The sequence below is a fragment of the Phyllostomus hastatus genome, unplaced genomic scaffold (genome assembly GCF_019186645.2).
Source record: "Phyllostomus hastatus isolate PE091 unplaced genomic scaffold, TTU_PhHast_1.1 phas_scaffold_21, whole genome shotgun sequence".
NCBI classification, from domain to species: Eukaryota; Metazoa; Chordata; class Mammalia; order Chiroptera; family Phyllostomidae; genus Phyllostomus; species Phyllostomus hastatus.
The window spans coordinates 14445758-14468183 of NW_025334017.1; the positions used below are offsets into that span (position 1 = coordinate 14445758).

At 39.5% G+C, this 22426-nt stretch overlaps 1 protein-coding gene across 6 annotated transcripts in view; it reads right to left on the reverse strand.

Annotated features, from left to right (window-relative positions):
* Window positions 1-6187: 6187 nt before the first annotated feature.
* The window catches only part of EYA1 (EYA transcriptional coactivator and phosphatase 1), a 296080-nt gene continuing 279841 nt past the window's right edge, over window positions 6188-22426 (reverse strand). For all 6 annotated transcript variants that reach the window (XM_045861482.1, XM_045861480.1, XM_045861481.1 and 3 more), the window contains 2 exons: window positions 21896-21996; window positions 6188-8104 (listed from right to left, as the gene is read on the reverse strand). In XM_045861482.1, the coding sequence (XP_045717438.1) occupies window positions 8024-8104; window positions 21896-21996 (182 nt within the window). In that variant the 3' untranslated portion in view covers window positions 6188-8023. The remainder of the gene's footprint in view (window positions 8105-21895; window positions 21997-22426) is intronic.

The window sequence follows — 22426 nt, forward strand, 5'->3', positions numbered from 1 at the left end:
GAGGGCTGGAGCAAGTGCAGGGGCATCCCATTCAACATCCAGGGTCACACAACAGACCTTTCCCCTCTGCTCACCCACGAGCTGGTCTTGTTTTTTTCTTCTCCTTCTTCCTTTTCTTTTCCTCCTTTTCAACACCTTGTCATTTGTCTGAGGTTGGCTCTGTGCTTGTAAACAAGGAAGTGGAAGGGACACAGTCAAAGCAGTCTTGTATTAAGGACATTGGAACAGCCTCTAGGTGCTTGGTTCATCTCAAAGGATGCAGAGTCCCTTAAAGGGAGGTGCGTGGAGGGAGTGCTGGGGGTGCTCCTAGAGAGGCTGCAAAGGCTGCTGCTCAGGGGTCCTGGAATTTCAGTGGAGACCCCTTCACTCTCCAGGATGTCTTTGATGGGTGAGAATAAGGGCTTTTATAGGTAGTGTTTAGCTTCTTAATCTCCTTCAGCCAGCTTCGCTTCCTTCATTTAAAGTGGAAAAGTGATTATTTTTCAATTATATGTAAAGGACCTCAGCCTGATTGCTATACTTTCTGGGGCCATCAGGGAAACCAGGTTACTTTTCTTGCCCGTCAGAACAGTTCATCGCAACACATACACACACTCAATGATATATAAAATTAGTTTCAAAGACAGCAAGGCCTTCTAGTTCTGTATTAGAAAGACTTTGAATGAACCAACCCTCAGCTGTAATATTTTAATTTAATGATACACAATTTTGTTCATGGCTGGAGTTAGCCAGATCCTTTCCAGTGCTGTATGGACAAAGGGGGATCCAGAGGGTCTCAGAGGATCTGAGAAGCCCACCCACCCACTAATGACCAGCTCAGCCTCTGGGACACCTGCTTTGTCGGTTTCATGTTGCTCTTTCCAGGGCTGCCCTAGGAAGACCCTTATTCCATTGTGCTTAGGTTATGGCAGCCACCCCTCCCGTGTTTCCCAGCCTTCAGGCACCTACCTTTCTCTCTCATTAAGCTGGGAGACAACTAGGTTTAGGAGCCTATAAACATCTTATTCTTGCTTCATTTTATTTAGGCCAATGAAACTGTCACCCCCTTTGATAAGACTTGTTTCCCCAGCCAGCACTGATTGCTGTACCCTTTGGGCTCCCATTATTAATTAAAATTATTTGTAACATTTGCCCTCCTAGACTGCAGGAGTCCCTGCAATCTAGTAAGGACCTCATCCCGGTCTCCTTTTATCACATATCTCTCTTTCCCCACTGGGTGGCCAGCCCCAGGGGACACCTCTGACACAGGAGTGATTCCCTAGAGGATCGGATGGATTTGAGTTGGATCATAAGGATTTCAGGTGCATAAACATGGCCAAATGGGAATCAGAATGGATCGGAAAGGTCAAGAGCTAGAAAGCACACTTCACAAGTTGCCCAGCCCTGCTGGCAGGGGACTAGATGGAGGTGTTTCTCACGTGCCTGTGTTATCCTTTACAAAAATGACATAGCCAGTTGTTTACTGGCAAAATTAATTTATTTGGGAATAGCAGAGAATTGCAATTTAGGACAAACTATGACAAAGTCCGGAGAACAAAGGAGAGGAGCATTCTGACATAGAGAACGGGGAGAATGAAAGTGCTAAGCCTGAAGTTAGCTCCACGCCAGCTCCACCGTCCTGAGAGCATATGATCTTCCCTTCCTGGAAGGGGCTGTTGCGAACAAAATGTCCATTGGAAGAAACCTGAAATTTGAAGTGTAGTGACTTTCCACTGGCTGTGTCTGTTGCTAGGCTAGGAGAAAATCTTTCTTCCTTCTGCTGGAGTAGTAAGGTAAGTTTCTTCCTGTCAAGATGCATAAAGGTAAGTTGCATCTGTCTGGAATCTGTAAGGTGCAGTAAGTGGTAGTGAGTGAGAGCTCCCCCTTCAGGGCTATTTGACTGCATTTTTAATGACATTTCTTTGTCCATTTCCACACCTGGTTGGTACCAGGCAATGTCTCTCTACTTTGGCTGCTGCTCAAGCCCAATGCAGACAAATTAAATTAAAATCTCTGGAGTGGGGCTCAAGCAGGGGTATTTTTCCAAGCTTCCAGGAAATTTCAGTAAGCATCCAACTGAGAACCACTGGCATAAGGAAATTAGAACTTGTGGGGACCTTTGTTCTTTTACTGAGTTTCCCAGAGGTCACTGCTGAGTCCTGCCAAACAGCAGGCAGAGGGAGGGAGGAAGTGCGGGTGAGCTGGTGGATGATACCAACGTGAAAAACGGTAAGTAGCTTATCGGCTGTCACACCTCATACACACAATGTCCTCTGGGAGTCTTGGAGTTCTAGTCAGGCCAGGGTGGAAGATGCAGAAGGCCATGGAGTGCTTGTAGAAGAGGGACTTCAGTTTCGGCTACCTGGAGGGAGTCCAGTTTCAGGGTTGTCAGTCTAGCCATTGTCCCAAGCAGAAGACTCCCCCAGCCAAAGCAGCTCACAAAAGCAGTACAGAACCACCAGGCAACTGCGGAGTCACATACTCAGTGGCTCCGGGCATGTCATTTTTCCACTGGAGAGTTTTCTCTTTGAAGGGCTTTCCCCTGGCAAAGCATCCGTTTTTCTTCTGTTGCCAATAAAAATCCCCGGCGCTGTTCTTTCTCCTTCGCTTTCTTCTATTGCTTCTGACAGAGTTTGCCAGTTAGCTGAGGTCAGGATTTCCTTTTTACAAACAACCTGCTTTCAGTCAGTGGGGCCAAAGGTTTCCTAAATTACAAACCCTTTCATTTTTTCTGCTACAAGTTCCCCTGTCAGTTTGTATCACTGCACAGAATGGAGAGAAATGGAAACATGCTGAGAGACACCAAAAGAAAGAAGTACTTTCACTAAACTTCTCTTTTTGGACTGTCAAAAAGCTATCCAGAGCGGATGGACAGGACTATCCCAGCTGAGGCTTTTGTAGCTGCGTGTAGTGCGGGTACATTCCAGAGCCTGGAAGGAATTTTCTTCCAGGTCTTAAATGGACATACAGTAACCGTGGCATCACCTGTACATTCGATTAAGTAAATGGCTTCCTTTACATTCATTTGAATTGGGAAACAACCCTGTCATATTCAGATGTTTTGGAAAGCAAATTAAAAAGTTATTGCTAAATGTACGTGTATGTGACATTTATACACGCCGACTGGAAGACAAATTTTAAAACAAGCTCTGGAAGGATGACAGAATTGAGGTGCTTAGGTTTAAAGGAAAAAGCATTCACACACCACTGGGTATTTGTCCTCACTGTGGACAGGATGCCAAATACACCTCGGACACAGAGAGGGCTCCCGAGCTTACCATGGCCTGTGGTGGCAGAGCAAGTCACGCCAGCTCCACTGCCCTGAGAGCATATGATCTTTTCTTGATTCTGTATTGTAGCCAAGAGTCGGGTGGGGTCGTGACTCTGCCTTATTTGGTGTGTGACCTCTTGGGCAAAGCATTTAACCTGAGTTTTGTAGTCTGTAAAATAAAAGGGGCTCAACTAGACAGTACTTACACCTAACACTTAGAGTCAAGTGTAGTGTAGAATCATCTTCACAGTGAAGGGTGCCGGGCTGTGTGCGGATGCAGGGGCCTGTTCCTAGCCTCCTTTCTCTCTGTCCCATGAAGGGTGGGGTGCGGGGAGTCATGCTCATGTACAATGAAAGTGCTAAGCCTGAAGTTAGGACAGTTAAAGCACCTACACCTTCCCTGGTCTTCCCTTGCTGCACTTCTTCTTCCTCTAGGCCTCTCTCATGCTCTCCCCTCCTCCCCACTCTGCTCAGGTGGAGTGCAGCCTTCAGGTCTCAGCTCAGACATCAGTTCTTCAGGGATGCATTTCTTGCCTGCCCGGGCTGCCCATGCCAGCCCCCTCACGCCATCAGTGATGCTCACTGAAGCCTGTTTTATCATTGTGATTGATTCTTTTTAAATAGCCACCATCTAGTCCCCATGCTTGAGGTTGAACAGGACTGTCGTTTGCATCTTGTCTCCCAGCCCAGGATAGAATAATTCAGTGCCCTTACAAATGGCCTGTGTGGTCAAGGAACTGGGCCTTCAGTCAGGGGGAAAAAATGTATGTGAACACTTGGCCAGCAGAGCATAGTAATAGGCAATATTAAATAATATGTCAAGCACTGTCCCAAGCACTTTACACATATACTTTGCCCTCATAATAACTCTCTGAAGATGTTATTGTTGCCCCATTTTTACAGATGAGGAAATGAGGGCACAGAAGTTAAATAGCTCAGCCAGCTAAGTCATGGAAGCTGGGACCAGAGCCCAGGCAGCCCGCCTGCGGAGGCCAGGCTCTTCCCACTCGGCCTCATGGTCCACCGTGGTGGTGAGAGCTGCTCCTGTGGAGGTGTCCACATTCCTCTAGTACACCCATCCCACCCATTGGCAAGTCCTGTCACTGAACATAAGCCCAGATGTCCATCTCCCCGTCCAATTCTGAGTCTGGACATTGTTCACCTGGGCTAACAGCTTATTTTCCCACTTCTCTTGCCCACTACAGCCCCTTCTCTATCTGGCAGCCAGAAGGGTTGTTTCAAAGGGTCTAGCAGCTTGGGCCACAGCCCTGTGGAAGCCCCTTGGTGGCCTCCCATTCCATTTGGAATCGAGTCCAAAGCCTTGCCATGACCTCAGGGCTTTCCTAGGCTCCATTCCTTTCCTGAGTCATCTCTTTTTGGACTCATGGGCATGCTTTTCACTCCTAGCACACAATAAATAAAAGTATTCTCCCCTGAGGGCCTTTGCCTATACTCTCTGCCCCTGAACTCCACACGCTGCTTACTTGTTAGCATTTTATCTCAGTTCAAGCATCTTGGCTCTGTTCATCCCTTCCAAGGAAACTTTTACCCTGTCACTTACCCATATTCCCCATTTTAACTTTTCATAAACAACTTTCCAGAAACAACTTCCATTGTTTCTGAGTGAATGGATCTTATTCATTCATATACTTAAGTCCTTTCTTGTGTGTTCCTACCTGCTCCCATCAACACCATCCTCAGGATCGGGGACCGGCTCTCTTTAGCACCTAGAACAATGCCCCCATGGTGGGGACCCAGTGAGTATTGAAAGGAATAATAGGAATTGTCTGTGAGACTATGGACATTGGGTGGGAGACACTCAAGACAGGGAGCTCACACTGTGTGCCCTGATGGATAAGAAGGCTATGCTGGGGGGAGGGCACTGGAGCTGGACCTGCTTTGGATGGATTGAAGGTGGGGGATCATTGATAGTAATGGAAGTGCTCTAAGCAGAGATGAGACAGGGATGCCTATGGGCTATTGATCCATAAAAGGGCCCAGTGAATGTGGACTGAAGGTTCGCTCAGAACAGTAATGGGAGAATATGGGGAAGAAAGCAGACACTGTATTTTGAAAACTCTAGAATGCCAGGTAGAGAAATGTGGCTCTAATCTATCCTCAAAGAGGATCCTAAACATTTAGGCCAGGTGGTATTGTGTTAAAAGTGGTGCTTTACACAAATCATCTTTTGAGGGTATGCCCTCCATTTTGCCAATTTGCATACTATCTTTATCTGAGACCTAAAATCCTTCCACTGCCCACCCCCACCTCTTTAAAGGCTTTCCCCCAATTTCTGTTCTCCTTAAGGGTCTGAGCATGCACCTGCCTCTTGGCTCACTGCATACATGTGAAAACTACATTGTGGGCCTGATAAATGGATCAGACAACTGCATGCTGTGTTGTCATGTGTTTGTATGGATGGATGTGTGCTTCAGTGAAACCCCAGGAGGATGCGAGTTGCGCTCTTTCATAACCTCAGTGATTAACCTGGCCCACTTTTAGAGATAGATGTTGGAGATATAGGTAAGTCTGCTTCATATTGCTGTCCCTCGGGTACTTGAGTGGCTAAATCTATGCTGCCATTTGAGGTACTTAATGCTGAGTTCTGTTCCATAGTAGATAAATTTGAGTGAGGGTCCAGTTTCTAGAGTTTTGGAAAGACAAAAGAGCTTTTCCACTCATCTGTTTTTACAGTGATCAAAGAAACAGCTGTTTCCCTTCTAGATTATTGCCCTCAAGGACTGATAAAGCCATTACTAGAATTACTTCATACAACTTCCATTCATTGGATAATGAGCATTCTGATACAGCCAAGGTCCTGCCATTTCTTATAACCCAGAGATAAAGAAAACACTGACAATCAAGGAATTTACAGTACTTCACAAATCAATTTTATTAATTTAAACACAAAATTAATGAAGAAAAATTCTGTACACAATTGTGGACACAACACACCTTTACAGTAAGGCCAAGATAAACTTTGTCTTTTCAGTCTGCAGAGTACAAAAACATACAATGAAAAGGCTAAAAAATTGTCAAATTCTGTTTGCTTCAAGCAAAAAAAATTATTAAACAATTTGGAGAGAATTTTCAATTAATTCTAGCAGCAACATGAAACTTCAGAAAAAGAGTAGCTCTTTAGCTATTTTGGGTCAAAGCTGGTGTTTTTTTTTTCCCCAATATAATATTAAATTCATCCAAAAAGTAATTTCATGACAGTGGTAGGCTCTCTATGTGAAAGACACTGTGCCCAAAATAATCCCTTTTGGAGAAGCTGTTTTTATGGTACAACGAAGGAGGCAATTTTTATCTCCCAGGTTTGTCATGTGACATGTACGACAGGTGAAGAGTAACATTATTTCCTTGGTGATGATGACTGTGCCATGTCCCCTTCTAGCTATGAACTATCCTGGGAGGGTGGAGGGAGGGTGTGGAGGAAAACAGAGGAAACATGCATGGTGAGAGTAACGCAAAGTTTTGCTAATTTCCAGATATGTGGTCATGCCCTCCTGTACCTAAACAAGAAACTGTGGACACTATAATCTGAGCACATGAAAACTTCGCTGGTCTCTGATTCATGAACCATTTTATTAACAAAATATGTCTATCATCTACATTCTTTTTGTGGCAAGAAACATTTGAAGAGTCAGTTTTTCCAAGTAGTTACGTATAATACATTAGTGTTGAAAATGAAAAAGCGAGGTTCTAAGAGGACTTTTTATTCAAATGACTTAAGACACTGCTCAATTATTTTACCAAGGCCTTCCTAACAGCACACACACAAAAATGAGCCGATGGGGAAGTAAAATTTGGGAAACAAAATCCTATTGACACTTGACATCCATGCTTTTGGTCTTGACAACATTATCTAAAAAACAAACAAAAACCCATTATCTACATATTTATACCCAGTATACTTCGATAAGGCACTGCACATGAGTCTGTGCCCATATTGCCTCATACTTCACTATCAAGGCATTGCTACCTCTCAATATCATTTTCTAAACAATATGTAAAAGAATCATCCATTATTACAAATTTACACAAAAAATTCTTTCTGTACATGATTGTCTCAGTGATGTACATATTATATGTTTAAATTAGACATACTTTAAACTACTTCGCAATGTGCTAAAATTCAAAGTACTTGCTGTGTCATTAGGCCAAAGCCTTTAATTGCTTATTTCTTATGCTATCGTCTCTTTAGTTAGTTGATGCCCACAAAGTCTGTTCGAGTGAATTGAATGGTACTTGGATTATACCTCAATAAAGCTGTTTTTAAAAAAGTCTGTTCATAAATAAGTAGAGATGTACAGATTACCCTGGGTATGAGACACCGAAAAGTAAACCTTCTTTACAAGAAAATCCCCCACTGGTACTCAGGAAACATTTCAGTCTTGGTTGTGCAATCAAGTTTGCTGTTCTAGAGAAGCTGTTCACGTCACATTGAAGATGCTAAAACTGTAGGCGTCTGCAGGTCCTTTCTTCACAGGTTTGAACCATGTAGTTAATGTGGCAAAGACACATTATGCTGTGCTAGAACATTCTCATGGCTTATTTTCATCGGATTCACAGTACTAGTCTACAGCTGTTCTGAAGAGATGGACGTGGTCCTTCATTCACCACAAAGGCAGAGGTGAAGTCCGACAGCAGCTGTGCGTCACCATGTTGAAAGCCGTACGCTCGCCAGTCCGGCGCTGACAGGGACCCAGGCCTGCTGGATTTGTTCCTGGTCACAGGGCAGTTGTGCGGTTTCAAAGTGCTGTGTGGTGGTTACAGGTACTCCAGTTCCAAGGCGTGGTGGAGGGCCATGAGGTCTGAGTGACTGGAGATCCTCCAGAAGGGCATGGCGTGCTGGGGGAGGGGCAGACACAGTGAGGAGAGAGAAGGAGCCCAGCGTGAGCCCTGAAACCTGCCTTTGAAATCCACTACAGTGTTCACCCCCTTTGCTCAGTGCTGTAACCTGGCAGCTAAGTTCTTAACGTTGTATCTGTTTAAAACAAAAATCCAAACTTAATCCTCCCCTAAGAATATTGGACTGCATTTTAAAATGTGATCTGGACTTTGTTTAAGAAGGCGATGAGATTTCTTGAGTAGGTCTACACTGTGATTTGAACACCAGGTCCAAACCTTAAATAAAACACAGTAGCTAGGACTGAAACTTTGTCAAAAAGAGTGACCTTTGGAAATAAGTGTCCAGTGGATTTTTAATGCTTGAAAGTCTAAGCAGTTTTCCTTAGTTGGTAGTAGTTTACATTTTTCAAAACTTAATTTTCCTCATGAAAGAAGCAACTTTTCTCATTTATTACCATCAGACAGTCTTTGCATTGACCTTAAAATGGCTTTACCATATGGGACAACTTTAAATAAACATCTAAGGATTTTTTTGGTAATTGTTTAATCAATCAAAAACTCTTATTTAAATGATGGGAATGTTTGTAGAACACCTGAACTAACCAGAGACAAGAAAACAAAGAAAACAGTTTACTCCGTCCATTTAGGAAGAATACCTGATTATAAACTTCCACCGCTCAAAGGCACTATTGTGAGTACATGTGCATCAGCAAGTTCTTTTTCTTAAATGAGACAGAATTCTATTTATCTGGTTAAAAAAAAAACACATGTTTTTCTTTTTTCCCACCAAAAAATAATGTGAAGGCCTGGGTATAATTTGCAATTAATTATAGTTCTACAGAATTGTTTAAAAATTCAGACTAATAAAATCTGGCATGGAAGCAGACAGTGGACCTGAGGGGAATGGGGTGTTATCTGTAGGTAACAGTGGAACCTACTCACTATTTTGGAGTCAACCCCATAGCTGTTTTATTCTGGGAATGCAAACTATTAAATTTCTTATTAACAATGTCTTTGTCTCAAGTAACCTGCTAAAAGCATACACCATAGTCTAACATCAAATGTAGAACTTCCTGGACTCTGTTATCATTCAATAACAGAATAGTCCAGAAACAAGTACTAGAAATCTGTTTTCAAATTTTCAGGATGATCCCCTTGGCAGCCTTAGACTAGGAAAACAGACTGCACTATTTTGCATTCATCCATCATGAACAAATTTTTGAATTTGCAGGCAAGGCGTAGAAGATGTCCGTGGCCCACCCTGTCACAGCCTGTGGGTGAGTCGCAGAAATGTGCAGTGGTCATGAGTGTTCACCCATGAAGGATGGGGCCAAGTCCCTTTGCCTGGAGAACTGGGAGACACCTGATGAGAGGAGGTGACAGCTGAGCGAGGTATGAAAGGACACCCATTCAAAAGAGCTCATTAATGGCTGTTTGCATTGGGGGGTGGAGGGCAAAGGAGAAATTCATTGTTAGAATACTGGTTGTGCGTGCAAGAAATACATGGTTAGTGAGAGGATTGGCCATGGGAGCCAAATGATGCAGGGCCTTGTAAGCCCTATTAAGGAGTTTATTAAAGATCATGAGTTATGATTTTTGAGTGTGGTGTCAGGCACTGTCTTAGCACTAAACATAAACTCTCATTTAAGCCTCTCTATAACTTCGGAGATAGAATATGATTATCACTATTTTGCTGATGAAAACACTGAGCCTTAGGAAGCAGAGAGATGTAATTAACAATTGGTAAAAAGTAAACCCAAGATTCATACCAGGTCGGGTCTGTATCTGAAACCCATATACTGTAACGCCTCCTGTTGTCTGTGGCCTTTTTACTCAGCAATATAAACTATCAGTACAGCTTAAAACACACATTCCCTTCTGTGCTCTGTTTGGGAAGAGAGCCTGGCAAATCTGAGTGACTATGATACACAGATTGTGTTTGAAAAATGTTTGGTCAATTACAGAAAGCTTTCCTTCTTTTTCTCTCAGAATAGAAACTCATGTTTGTTGTAAAACATTTGTGATATGTAGAACTGCATAAAGAAATAGAAATCACTTCTAATCCTACCATCCACATAACTTTCGTAACTATTTTTCTACATTCCATAAATGTGCACACTCATATTTGGAATTGTGCATTTAAACACGAGGTGGTACAGGCACACCTCATTTTATTGCACTTCACAGATTTTGCATGTTTCACACATGGAAGGCAAGAGATTCGCTTTATGGCAGTGGTCTGGAACTGATCCCGCACTCTCTCCATGGTATGCCTGCATGTACTATTCAGCATCCTGTTCATTTTATGTCTTAATCTCAAGCTGATTTTTAATGCATCACTTTCAAGGAAAACCATTCACTTATTATTTTAAGAGTTTGCAAGTATTCACATGTACACAGTGTGCTTTTACATTTAACCATGCACTTGGTATCTATTTTAATATTCCTTGTGCTTTTCTAATTTTTGTAAATTTTTCTATAATTTTCCAGAGCTGCTTCCCATGAACACCTGAGTAGAGGGAGTTACAGAGTAGTTCTATGGCTCTTATGTACCAGGATGTAACAGAGGATGCCAAAAGTGCTGCAGAGAGCCAGCTAGAGAATTTCAGGACAACTGTTTTCATAAATACATATGGAATCATTTGTGAGAAGTGGAATGCTTTTTTCAGACTAGGTTTAGTCGAATACTTTTCCATGCCGACTATCTGAAGTTAGATTCGTTCCTCACAGACAATGATATAAATTTGAAAGTGACTGGTGAACTCAGAAGCATGTATGGTAGAATGCAATGAGTAGCAGATGAATTGAAAAGGGAACTGAAAAAAAATCCATCTAATTCTCTGGCACATGGTTAATGTGTGAACTGAGCATTTAATTCCACAGTAAGCGAAGAACCTGGACAATGGCTATGTGTCGTGTCTGTACAGCCATAGGAGGTGATGACAGCCTAGAGCACAATTACTTTAAACTGTGTTACTTTTAGACCATATTCAAAGCATGTTAGGGAAGCAGAGATTATCCACAAAGATCCACAAACTGCCTTGTTTACTGCTGCTGAGATCCTGTTGGTGTTAGTCTTCCCATATAGAGTATTAATAAAAACCACACGTGAAGCAGCATCCTGAGACAAGTTCAAATGATGAAATATGCCTGTGCTGTCTTGCAGACAAGTCCTCACAACAGTGATGATGGAGTCATTCATTTGAGCAGAAGTGTACGAGGTTCTACAGTGGTACATGGCGAACCTCAGGTGCATGTGGAAGAGAACAGGTGGCCTCTGTGGACACCTCCAACAGAAGGACAGCAACTCCACATAACATGAAGGGTAATGATCACTGCTATAATCAGAATTCTAGTCTCCAAATATTAGTGTTTCTTCTTCTCTAAAAAATGTACATTTACAATTAAGTGACTGATTATAAGCAGACTGACCTCAGGGGCTCAAACTTATGTTAAATAATTAGATTTAATATTGCAAAATATTTTTCCCTAAGTAGGTCCATATTGATGTGAAGATTTCATGGATCTACACAAGCTTCCCAGGACAAGTGGGTGCAAGGTAAGTTATTTTTTTCTGCATTAGTGTTTAGCCTGGAACAAATATTTCTTATATGAAGTCAGAGAGACAGGGTGGCAAAAGAGACGGGGGTAAAAAGAGACAGGTGCCAGAAGGAGGAGATGGCATTATACTCTCAAATCCAATGTTATGTGACTTTGAATTATGACGTAATCTCCTTGGAGCTTGTTTATTTACCTGTAAAATGGGGGTTTAGGAAAAATGACTAAGGGTTGTTTCTAGCTTTAATAAAGTCTATGACTTTATTAAAATAGCCTACTGCCTATGTAAGTACTGTAGCTACAGAAGATATAATGCATACATGATATATGACTTCACTGACAAGACATATCTGCTAAAACTACTTCTTCTAATGTAAGGCAGTGTGGGATTAAGAACCAAAACAAACTAGCCAGAGCAATCAGGCAAGAAATAAAAGGCATCAGAATTAGAAAAGAAGTAAAACTGTCTATTTTTATATATAGAAACCCCCCCAAAATCCCTATTGGGTCTAAATAATTCAATAATCAGTAGCATTTCTACAACAAATTATCTGAAAAACAACACAAATAAACAACAGAGACAACACAAATAAATGAAAATGTGTCCCATGTTAGTATTGTTAAAATGTTGATACTACCCAAACCCATTTATAGATTCAGTGTGATCCCTATGAAGGTTCCACAGACCTCAGCGTAAGACAGGAAACCATAAATCTATAAGAAAGCATAAGAATATAGCTGCTTGGCAATGATTTTTTTGATATGACACCTAAGCACAAGCAACAAATAAGAAACAAAGTAGGGCCCCATCAAGCTGAAAAGCTTCTGCACAGAAAAAGAAATCAACAAAACGAAAAGACAACCTACAGAACTGGAAAAATATTTGTAAACTATATATCTGATAACAGATTGATATCCACAATATATAATGAACTTGTACAACTCAATGGCAAAACAATAATCCAATTAAAAAATGGGCAGAGGACCTGAATAAACATTTTTCCAAAGAGGATTTACAGATGCCCAGTATGTACAGGAAAAGGTGCTCAACATCAGCATTCATCAGGGAAATGCAAATCAAAACCACGATGAGAAAACACCTCAGACCTGTCAGAACGGCTAGTATCAAAAAGACAAGAAATAACAAATGCTGGTGAGGATGTGGAGAAAAAAACCCCTGTGAAATCCCACAAATTCTTGGTGGGAATATAAATTGGTGCAGCCACTATGGAAAACAGTATGGCATTTCCTCAAAAAGTTAAAAATAAAACTAGCATATGACCCAGCAATTCCACTCCTGGTATATTTCCAAAGGAAATGAAAATGCTATGTTAAAGAGACAGCTATACACTCACATTCCTTAGCACTGTCTGCAACAGGCAAGACATGGAAAGAGGAGTCCACTGACAGATGAATGCATGAAGAAGTTGATATACAATATAATATTATTCAGCCATAAGAATGAAGGAAATCCTGCCATTTGTGAAAACAAGGACCTTGGGGGTGTTATGCTAAATGTAATAAGTCAGAGAAGGACAAATACTGTATGATCTCAGTTATATAGGTGGAGTCTTGCAAAACAAAACAACCACCTCTCACCCCAACTCAGAGAAAAAGAAATCACCCAGAGGGGAGGGGCAGGGTGGTCAAAAGAAACCATTACAGCCCCAGTACTTATGTACCTTATAAGTACAACATGGCGACTATAGGCAACACTGCTGGATGGTAGATTTCAAAGAGAGTAGACCCTAAGAGTAGTCATCACAAGGAAAAAAACCCTTAAATATGTGTGAAATAATGGATGCTAACTTATCATAGTAATCATTTCACAATATATATGTAAGGTATTATGCTGTATACCTAAGACCTGTACAGTGCTGTGTGCTAATTATATCTTAACAAAGAATCAAAATGATAAATTCAGAGACAGGAGAGCTCAGCTGTAAGCCAGAAAGGGAAAGCTGGGCCTGCACTGAATCTGAAGAATGGGCAAAACTGGCTCAGTGGATGGGAGGTGAGATGGCATGTGACAGGGCTAACAGGTGGAGCACGCACAGCATTTGGTGTGACTGGAATGGTGTGTTCATGATAAAGATGAATGAGACATATTTTTTCAGGTAGAAGCACCTGGAATATCTAGCTGGGAAGGAGGATGTTAACCAATGTAGTGCATCACTTAGGGAAGGATGGCTTGGAGGTGTGACTGGCTGCTAGCAGAGAAACCTGACCAAAGAACAGTGGAAATTGAGTGGGGACATTGAATAGGAGAGAATGGGAAGAGAGAATTCATGTGACAGGTGAGAGGTAGAGAACACCAAAGCAAATCTGGGTGGGTAAACTGGCTTGGGAAAGCTAAATGTATCTTCTGGTATTGAGATGGGATACATAAATGGCTATATTCCTTCAGGTAACTAGAGCAATGGAACCCAAAACAGAGCTAATCACAAATCTGAACAGAAATGAGAGCTGAACTGAACTGTGATGTATGTTCAAAGTAGCATGTGTTTTGGGGTCATTAGAACAAAAATGACATAACCTCCTTCCTGCTTCTCTTACCCATACATGCAACTTCCCCAATTCCCTTATGCCACCTTTCCTCCTCACCTGGCATTCTGCATTTATCCCTGCTGGTGAAATGCAAAACCAGTAACACAAAAACTGGCTGCACGGACACTCACATGTACACTGAATTTTGCTGAATTATTAAAAGTACATTTGTAAAATGCTTCAAAAACATAAGAGCACATAATCTTTTGCCCAGGTATTGCATTTCTAGAAATTTATCTCAGAGACTTGTGCCCATGAACAAACCACATGAAGACTGTTCACAGCAGAGCTGTGTGTTAACAGTTAATGCTGGAAACCACCTAAATGTTCAGCCATAGGGGACTCATTAAATTATAGCACATCGACATGATGGAATACCCTTGTGGCCAAGAGTTAGAGGCACAGTGCTCCATGTGCTGCTAGGGAATAACTGCCAGGATATGTTGTTAAGTGAAAAAAGCAGGTACGTGGAAAAAAGTGTATAGTTACCATTTGTATAAAGAATGAACATGTTTGTTTTTATATGCATATATTATCTCTAAAACTGCATATGGAGGTAAAATTACTTCCCAAATTGTAAATAAAGGGATCTTGGCAGATGTGTTATTCTAAAAACTCAATACTAAATATACTGCGCAGCACTGCTCTTTTATTATGTGTAATACTAAATATACTGCGCAGCACTGCTCTTTTATTATGTGTATATCTGCTTTACCTCTGGGCAGAATGAGTTTTCCACTTCAAGATCTAGCATGTAGTATATACTGATTAACTACTAAATTAATACAATGGTTTTAGAATGATAAAATTCATTGTGCTCAATGATAGTAACCTCTGTCTCACATCAATAAAACTAAAGCAAAATCTTAAAACCAGCAAGAGAAAACAACTAGTTATGTATAAGGGAATAGCTATAGTACTATGAGCTCATTCTTCAGCAGAAACTTCAAAGGCCAGTGGGAGTGGTATGATATATTCAAAGTGATCATGGGAAAAATCTACATAAAAGAATACCTGACAAGGTTATAATTCAGAGTTGAAGGAGAGATAGTTTCCTATCTCTCTTTTATAGGATAGGAGAGACAAGCAAGAGTTCATCACCACTGTACTGGCATTACAAGAAATGTTAATGGGACTTCTTTAAGCAGAAAAGGAAAGGCCAAAACTAGAAATAAAATATAAGAAAAAAATCTTACTAGTAAAGGCAGTGAGGCAAGCACATATAAAGCTAATAGCCAATAGGAAGGTTAAAAGACAAGATTAGTAAAAGCATATATAGAAATGGTTGTTAAGAAATATTCACACACAAAAGATGTAAAATATAAAAAATGAGGAAGGGGAATACATATGTAGTGCTTTTACAATGTATTCAAACTTACATGACCATTAACTTAAAATACTTATTTACATACATTGTATGTATGTACATACATTGTATGTAAATCTCATGGTGACCACAGCCCCCCCCCCAAAACCTGTAATAGATACATACACACACAAAGAAAGGAATATAAATGTAACATTAAAGAAACTCATCAAATCGCAAGGGAAGACAGCAAGAGAAGATGAAAGGAACAGATAAGTACAAAAACAACAAAATAGAAATAAGTACTACCTACAGATGATTACTTTAAATGTAAATGGACTACACACTTCAGTCAAAAGGCATAGGATGGCTAAATGGATTTAGAAAACAGGAACAAATACATATGCTACCTACAAGAGACTCACTTCATGTTGAAAGACACCCACAAACTAAAAGTAAAGGGATGGAAAGATATCTATCATGGAACAAAAAGAAAGCTGGGATAGCAATACTTATATAAGACAAAATTTAAAACTAACACTATGCCCTGGCTAGTGTGGCTCAGTGGATTGAGCACCAGCCTGTGAATCAAAAGGTCACTGGTTTGCTTCCTGGTCAGGCCACATGCCTGGGTTGTGGGCCTGGTCCCTGGTTGGGGGTAGGTTAGAGACAACCAATTGAAGTATTTCTCACACACTGAAGTTTCTCTCTCTCCCTCTTTCCCCCTCTCCCTAAAAGTAAAGAAATAAAGTCTTAAACACACACACACACACAGACTATAATAAGAAACAAAAGAGGGCATCAATGACAAAGGGTTTAAGCCAACAAGAGGACATAAACATTTATGTACCCAACAGAGGAACAGTAAATACATAAAACAAATACTGACTGACATAGAGGAAGAGGAAGAGATTGAAAGTATTATAATAATAGTAAGGGACTGGAACATTTCACTTTCATTGATGGATAAATTATTCAGACAGCATATCAACAAGGAAACATGGCCGTACATGATGCATTTGACAAGACAGACTTAAGAGATGTATACAGAACACTGCATCCAAACCGCAGCAGACACATTCTTTTCCAGTACACATGGGGCATTCTCCAGGGTAAATCACATTAGGCTATAAAACAAGTCTCAATACATTCAGAAGATTGAAATCATACCAAGCATCTTCTAACCATAATAGTATGAAACTAGGAATCAATTACAAGAAGAAAACTAGAAGAAAATTCAAACATATGGAGGCTAGACATGGCACTGAAAAATGTTCAATGAAGCAATCAAAGAGAAAATAAAAGGAAAACTACCTCTAGATAAATAAAAATGGAAACATTTAAAAATGTATGGGATGTAGCAGAAACAGTTCTAAGAGGGAAGTTCACAGCAATATAGAGGCCTATCTTAACAAGAAAAATCTCAAAGCAAGCTTACACCTAATGGATCTAGAAAAAGAACAAACAAAAGCCACATTAGTAGATGGACATAAATAAAGATCAGAGTGGAAATAAATGAAATAAAGTAAAAATATCAATGAAATGAAGAGCTGGTTCTATAAAATGATGAACAAAATGATGAAGGTAAACTGTTAGCTGGACTCATCAAAAAAAGAGAGGGCCCAAGTAAATAAAATCAGAAATGAAAGAAATTACAACAGATGCCACAGAAATAAAAGAGACTGTTAAGAGAATATTGTAAGTGATTATATGCTAACAAAGTGGACAATGTAGAAGAAATGGATAAACTCCTAGAAACATACAATCTACCAACACGAATCATGTAGAGATAGAAAATATGAATCAATAATCAAAAACTTCCCAACAAAAGTCCACAACTAGACAGCCTCACAGGAAAATTCTACCAAGCATTTAAAGAATTAATACCTACCATTCTTAAGCTATTCCAAACATTGAAGAGAAAGAAGACTTCCAAACTCATTCAATGAAGCCAATTTTACTCTTAAACCAAAATCAGATAGAACAGTACAAAATAAGAAAATTACAGGCCAATATCCCTGATGAGCATAGATGCAAAAATTCCTTACAAAATATTAGCAAATTGAATTCAACAACATGTGAAAGGAATCATACACCATGATCAAGTGGGTTTATTCCAGGGGTACAAGAATGGGTCCATATTCACAAATCAATGTAATACACCACATCAACCAAATGAAGAATAAAAATTATATGATCATCTGAATAGATGCCAAAAAAGCATTTCACAAAATTCAACAATCACTTATGATAAAAACTGTAACAAGGTGAGTATAGAGGGAACACATATCAACACAATAAAGGTCATATTAGACAAGTTCACAGCTAACATTATACTCACAAGTGAAAAGCTAAAAGTTTCCTCTCTAAGATCAGAGAAAATAAAAGGAAAACTACCTCTAGATAAATAAAAATGGAAGACAAGACAAAGATGCTCACCTTTGCCACCTTTATTCAACATAGTACTGGAAGTCCTAGCCCTAGCAATCAGAGAAGAAAAAGAGATAAAAGACATCCACATTGGAAAGAGGAAATAAAACTTATTATTTGTAGATAACATGACACTATATATTGAAAACCAGAAAGACTCTATGAGAAACTGTTAGAATAAATGAAATTAATTCAGTGAAGTTACAGGATACAAAATTTATATACAGAAATCTGTTGTATTTCTATACATTAAAAATGAATTATAAGAGAAACTGTAAAACAATTCCATCTTCAAGTGCATGAAAAAAGTACCTAGGCATAAATTTAACCAAGGAATGGAAATACCTGTACTGTGAAAACCAGTGATCACCAACATTTTTGGCCTCACAGACCAGTTTTGTGGAGTGGGGAGAGGCGGAGCTCAGGTGAGCTTCACTCGCCTGGTGTGGATTCAGGGAGACAGGTGGTGGACCTCAGGCAAGCTTTGCTTGTGGCCCAGTTCCTAACAGGCCTCAGACTGTTAATGGTCTGCAGCTCAGGGGTTGGGGGCACCTGGTGAAAACTTTAAGACATCGATGAAAGAAATTGAAGATGATGTATATAAATGGAAGAAAATATTGTGCTTATGGATTGGAAAAATTAATATCATTAAAATGTCCATAATACCCAAAGCCACCTACAGATTCAATGCACTCCCTATCAAAATACCAATGGCATTTTTCATAGCACTAGAATAAATAATCCCAAAATTTATATGGAACCACAGAAGACCCCAAAGAGTTAAAACAATTTTTACTTAAAAGAACAAAGACTTAAAAGAACCAAGTTGAAGGCATTATACTACCTGATGTCAAACTATACTAGAAAGCTATAATAATCCAAACAGCATTATACTGGTACAAAAACAGATGCATAGATCAATGGAACAGAATAGAGCCCGGAAATAAACCCATGCTTACTGATATGGTCAATTAATCTACAACAGAGGAAACATGAACATACGATGAAGATAAGATGTCTTTTCAATAAATGCTGCTGGGAAAATTGGACAGCTGCATGCAAAAAATGCAGTTGGACCACTTTCTTACACCATATACAAAAATAAACTCACTTTTTTACACCATATACAAAAATAAAGTTGAGTGTTATACCAGAAACCATAATACTCCTAGAAGAAAACATACTAAAAAGCTTCAGCACAGTGAAGGAAACCAACAACAAAACAAAACAACAACCCACTGACTGTGAGAAGATATTTACAAATGATATGTCTGATAAGGAGTTGATATCCAAAATATTTAAAGAACTTATATAACTCAACATCAAAAAATAAACCCATCTGATTAAAAAATGGGCAGATAACCTGAATAGACCTTTCTCCATATAAGATATACAAATGGCCAACAGATACATGAAAAGATAGTCAACATTGCTCATCATCAGGGAAATGCAAATCAAAACCAAATGAGATATCACCTTATACCTGTCAGATTGTCTGTTATCAAAAAGGCAACTAATAACAAATGGTGAGAACTGGGATAAAAGGGGACTGTTGTGCATTACTGGTGCGATTGCTAACTGGTACAGTCACTATGCAAAACAGCCTGAAGTTTCCTCAAAAGAATATACCATAAATAAAACTACCATAAAATCCAGTAATTTACTGCTGGTTATCTATCCAAAGAAAAGAAAAACTCTAATTTGAGATATTCACACCTCTATGTTCATTGCAACATTATTCACAATAGTTAAGATATGAAGAGAACCTAAATGTCCATCAATAGATGAGTGGATAAAGAAATGTGGTATATGTGCACACACATACACACACACACAGGAATATTACCTGGCCATAGAAAAGAAAAACAAAATCTTGCTATTTTCATCAACACAGTGGACCTAGAGGATGTTATGTTAAGTGAAAGAAGTCAAACAAAGGACAAATACTGTATGATTTCACTTATATGTAAAATCTAAAAAACCAAAACAAAGGAATAAATAAAACAAAACAGAAACTAACTCATAGATACAAAGAACAAAATGATAGATTCCAGAGGAGATGGGTAGAAAAAAATGAAAAGCAGTAAGAAGTATAAACTCCTAGTAATAAAGAAGTATAAACTCCTAGTTATAAAGTAAATAAGTCACATGATGTAATATATAGCACATGGAACATGGTGAATAGTAGTGTAATAACTTTGGGAACAGATTCTAGATTCACAATATGACCATTTCATAAGGTGTAGAAATGTTGGATCACTATGCTATACACTTGAAACTCATGTAATATTCCATATCAATTATATTTTAATAAAAAATTTAAAAATAAGTAAAGTCAACACATTAAAAAATATCTGGCATATAGGATGTGTTCATTAAGTGCTAAATGGATGAATGAATGGCTTTAGGATAATAAAATTCATGTACTCAGTGTTAGTAATCCATGTCTCATTTAAAAAACTAAACGCATAAAATTGTACTAAAATGTTATATATAATTTATGTAAAATATGTATAAATATAAGTATAGATATACACACACAAGCAACTCTTACTTTTCTCCTAAGGAAGCTTGGGATCAAGCATTAGTTTCTCAGTTTCATCTTGGATTTTAGCAAATTTGGTTGTGCACATTTAAAATGGACTTTTTTTTTTTAAGTAGCCTTTGTCATTATGTAGAATAATGATTGCCTGCTCTTTTTCCCTTGGTTTTATTCACAAGAGATTTATTTTAAGTAGTTCTCTGCAAAGCAAAGTAAATTTAGTTGCAGAGATATGAAACAAGGCCACTTTTACTGTAGAAACAGAAGCTGCTTTCATTGTGCGGGAGACTATTACATTTTGACTTAAAAGAAATCATACATATGCTTAATCGTTTTCACTCGAGGTATGTTGTATTAGGAAAACAAAAACATTCTATGGTGAAAAGGAATCCTGGCAGACTTTGACAACAAAAGACAGGTCACAGAAAGACACCCGGAGTTAGAAGGTTCCCCACGTTTTCTCTGCATAATCTTTTAGGGAACAAAGCAGTGCTCACAGAGCAGCCTGTAAGAGATCTTTATAGAATAATGTTGTTCTTTTAAATAAACAAAGGTATGTCTAACACTTCTCTCTGAGGGTTTTGTTTTAATGATAAAAATTACCGAGTTAGATGGAATTGCTGGCGAAAGCCCTGGAAGCTCTATTGGCAAACAGAACTAAGACAACCGAGCTAACGGTCCATGCCGAAACAGGCCGCTGGCAGCGTGCTAACTGGAGAGGTCAGTTCTGCCTAGATTGTGAAGACCCTGAGGGCCAGGCTATGGGATGTGGTCCCCTACCCCTTAAAATACACCAGTGAGAAAGCTTTTGCTAAGGGACATGACAGAATTACACTTGAAGGGCTGTAGAAGAACAAAAAGTATAATGGACCACTGCAAGTCAAGCTCCCTTGCCCAGATCTCGAGAAACGCAAGGTGGTGACTTCGTGGTAAAAAGAAGGCCTGTATTCTATGTCCATAAATAGTTCTGCAAACCAGCTCAGCCACTTAGTAGAGCTTCCCGAAGCGATGTTTGAAAGGTTCTTAGGTTCCATCCAGGCTCAGGTAACAAGGCTTTAATCACCTGGCAACATCTGCCATGGGTGCAGAAAGGGGCATGCTGGCCTGAGCACACACATGTGTTAGCCGTGTTCTGAACGATGGCTCAGCATTCTACCTTCTTTTCTGCTCACAAACAACAAACAGTCCATGTTCTATGAAGATCAACCATCTTGGGCTTGTGTGTGCCCGTCTTCAAAAACAGCCACTTCATATTTAATCTACACTGACCCCTTTCCATGCTAACGGTTCTGAGCACATTCATAAGTAGTTTCAGAGGAAGAGAACTCATGAAAATGCACCAGTTATGAGCATTTTGAGGACTAAGGAAAACTAAATGGCAGGAGAAGTGCCATCTGGGAACACTCACCTTTTTTGCTCCTTGTTCCTCTTCTACACCATCACCTATAACAACGTACACCACTTTTCTTCCAAACCTTTGAATTATCCTCTCAAAACAGCTTTCCTTTCCTAATGAACAAAAATCATAAAACATGTAAAGTTTGGGTAACTCAGTGCTACAGCTCTTGAACTTTTTGTTTAAAATGCTTTCTTTATGCTTCTGGTTCAACTCTCACCTACTTGTGCAAATGAGAAGAGAACTTTGACATGCCATTTGGGTAGCACGTGGAAGAGCACAATAAATTAAAAATAGTAAATGAATTACCTATGTGGTGTCCCATCCCTTGAAATTGACCGTTTTAGTACTCTTTTCCCAAGGATTCGTCTATTACAAAGCAGGTTTAGTCAATCACAGTACAGCATCTGAGGGAAAAAGTACTCTTTTGCAGTACTACTTTATTTTTCCTACAAGCTAAGACTAAACAAAGGCATGTAATTCTGGCAACAAAGTTTCACTTGATTTTAAAAATGTTTCATGATACAACAAACTGAAAAATCA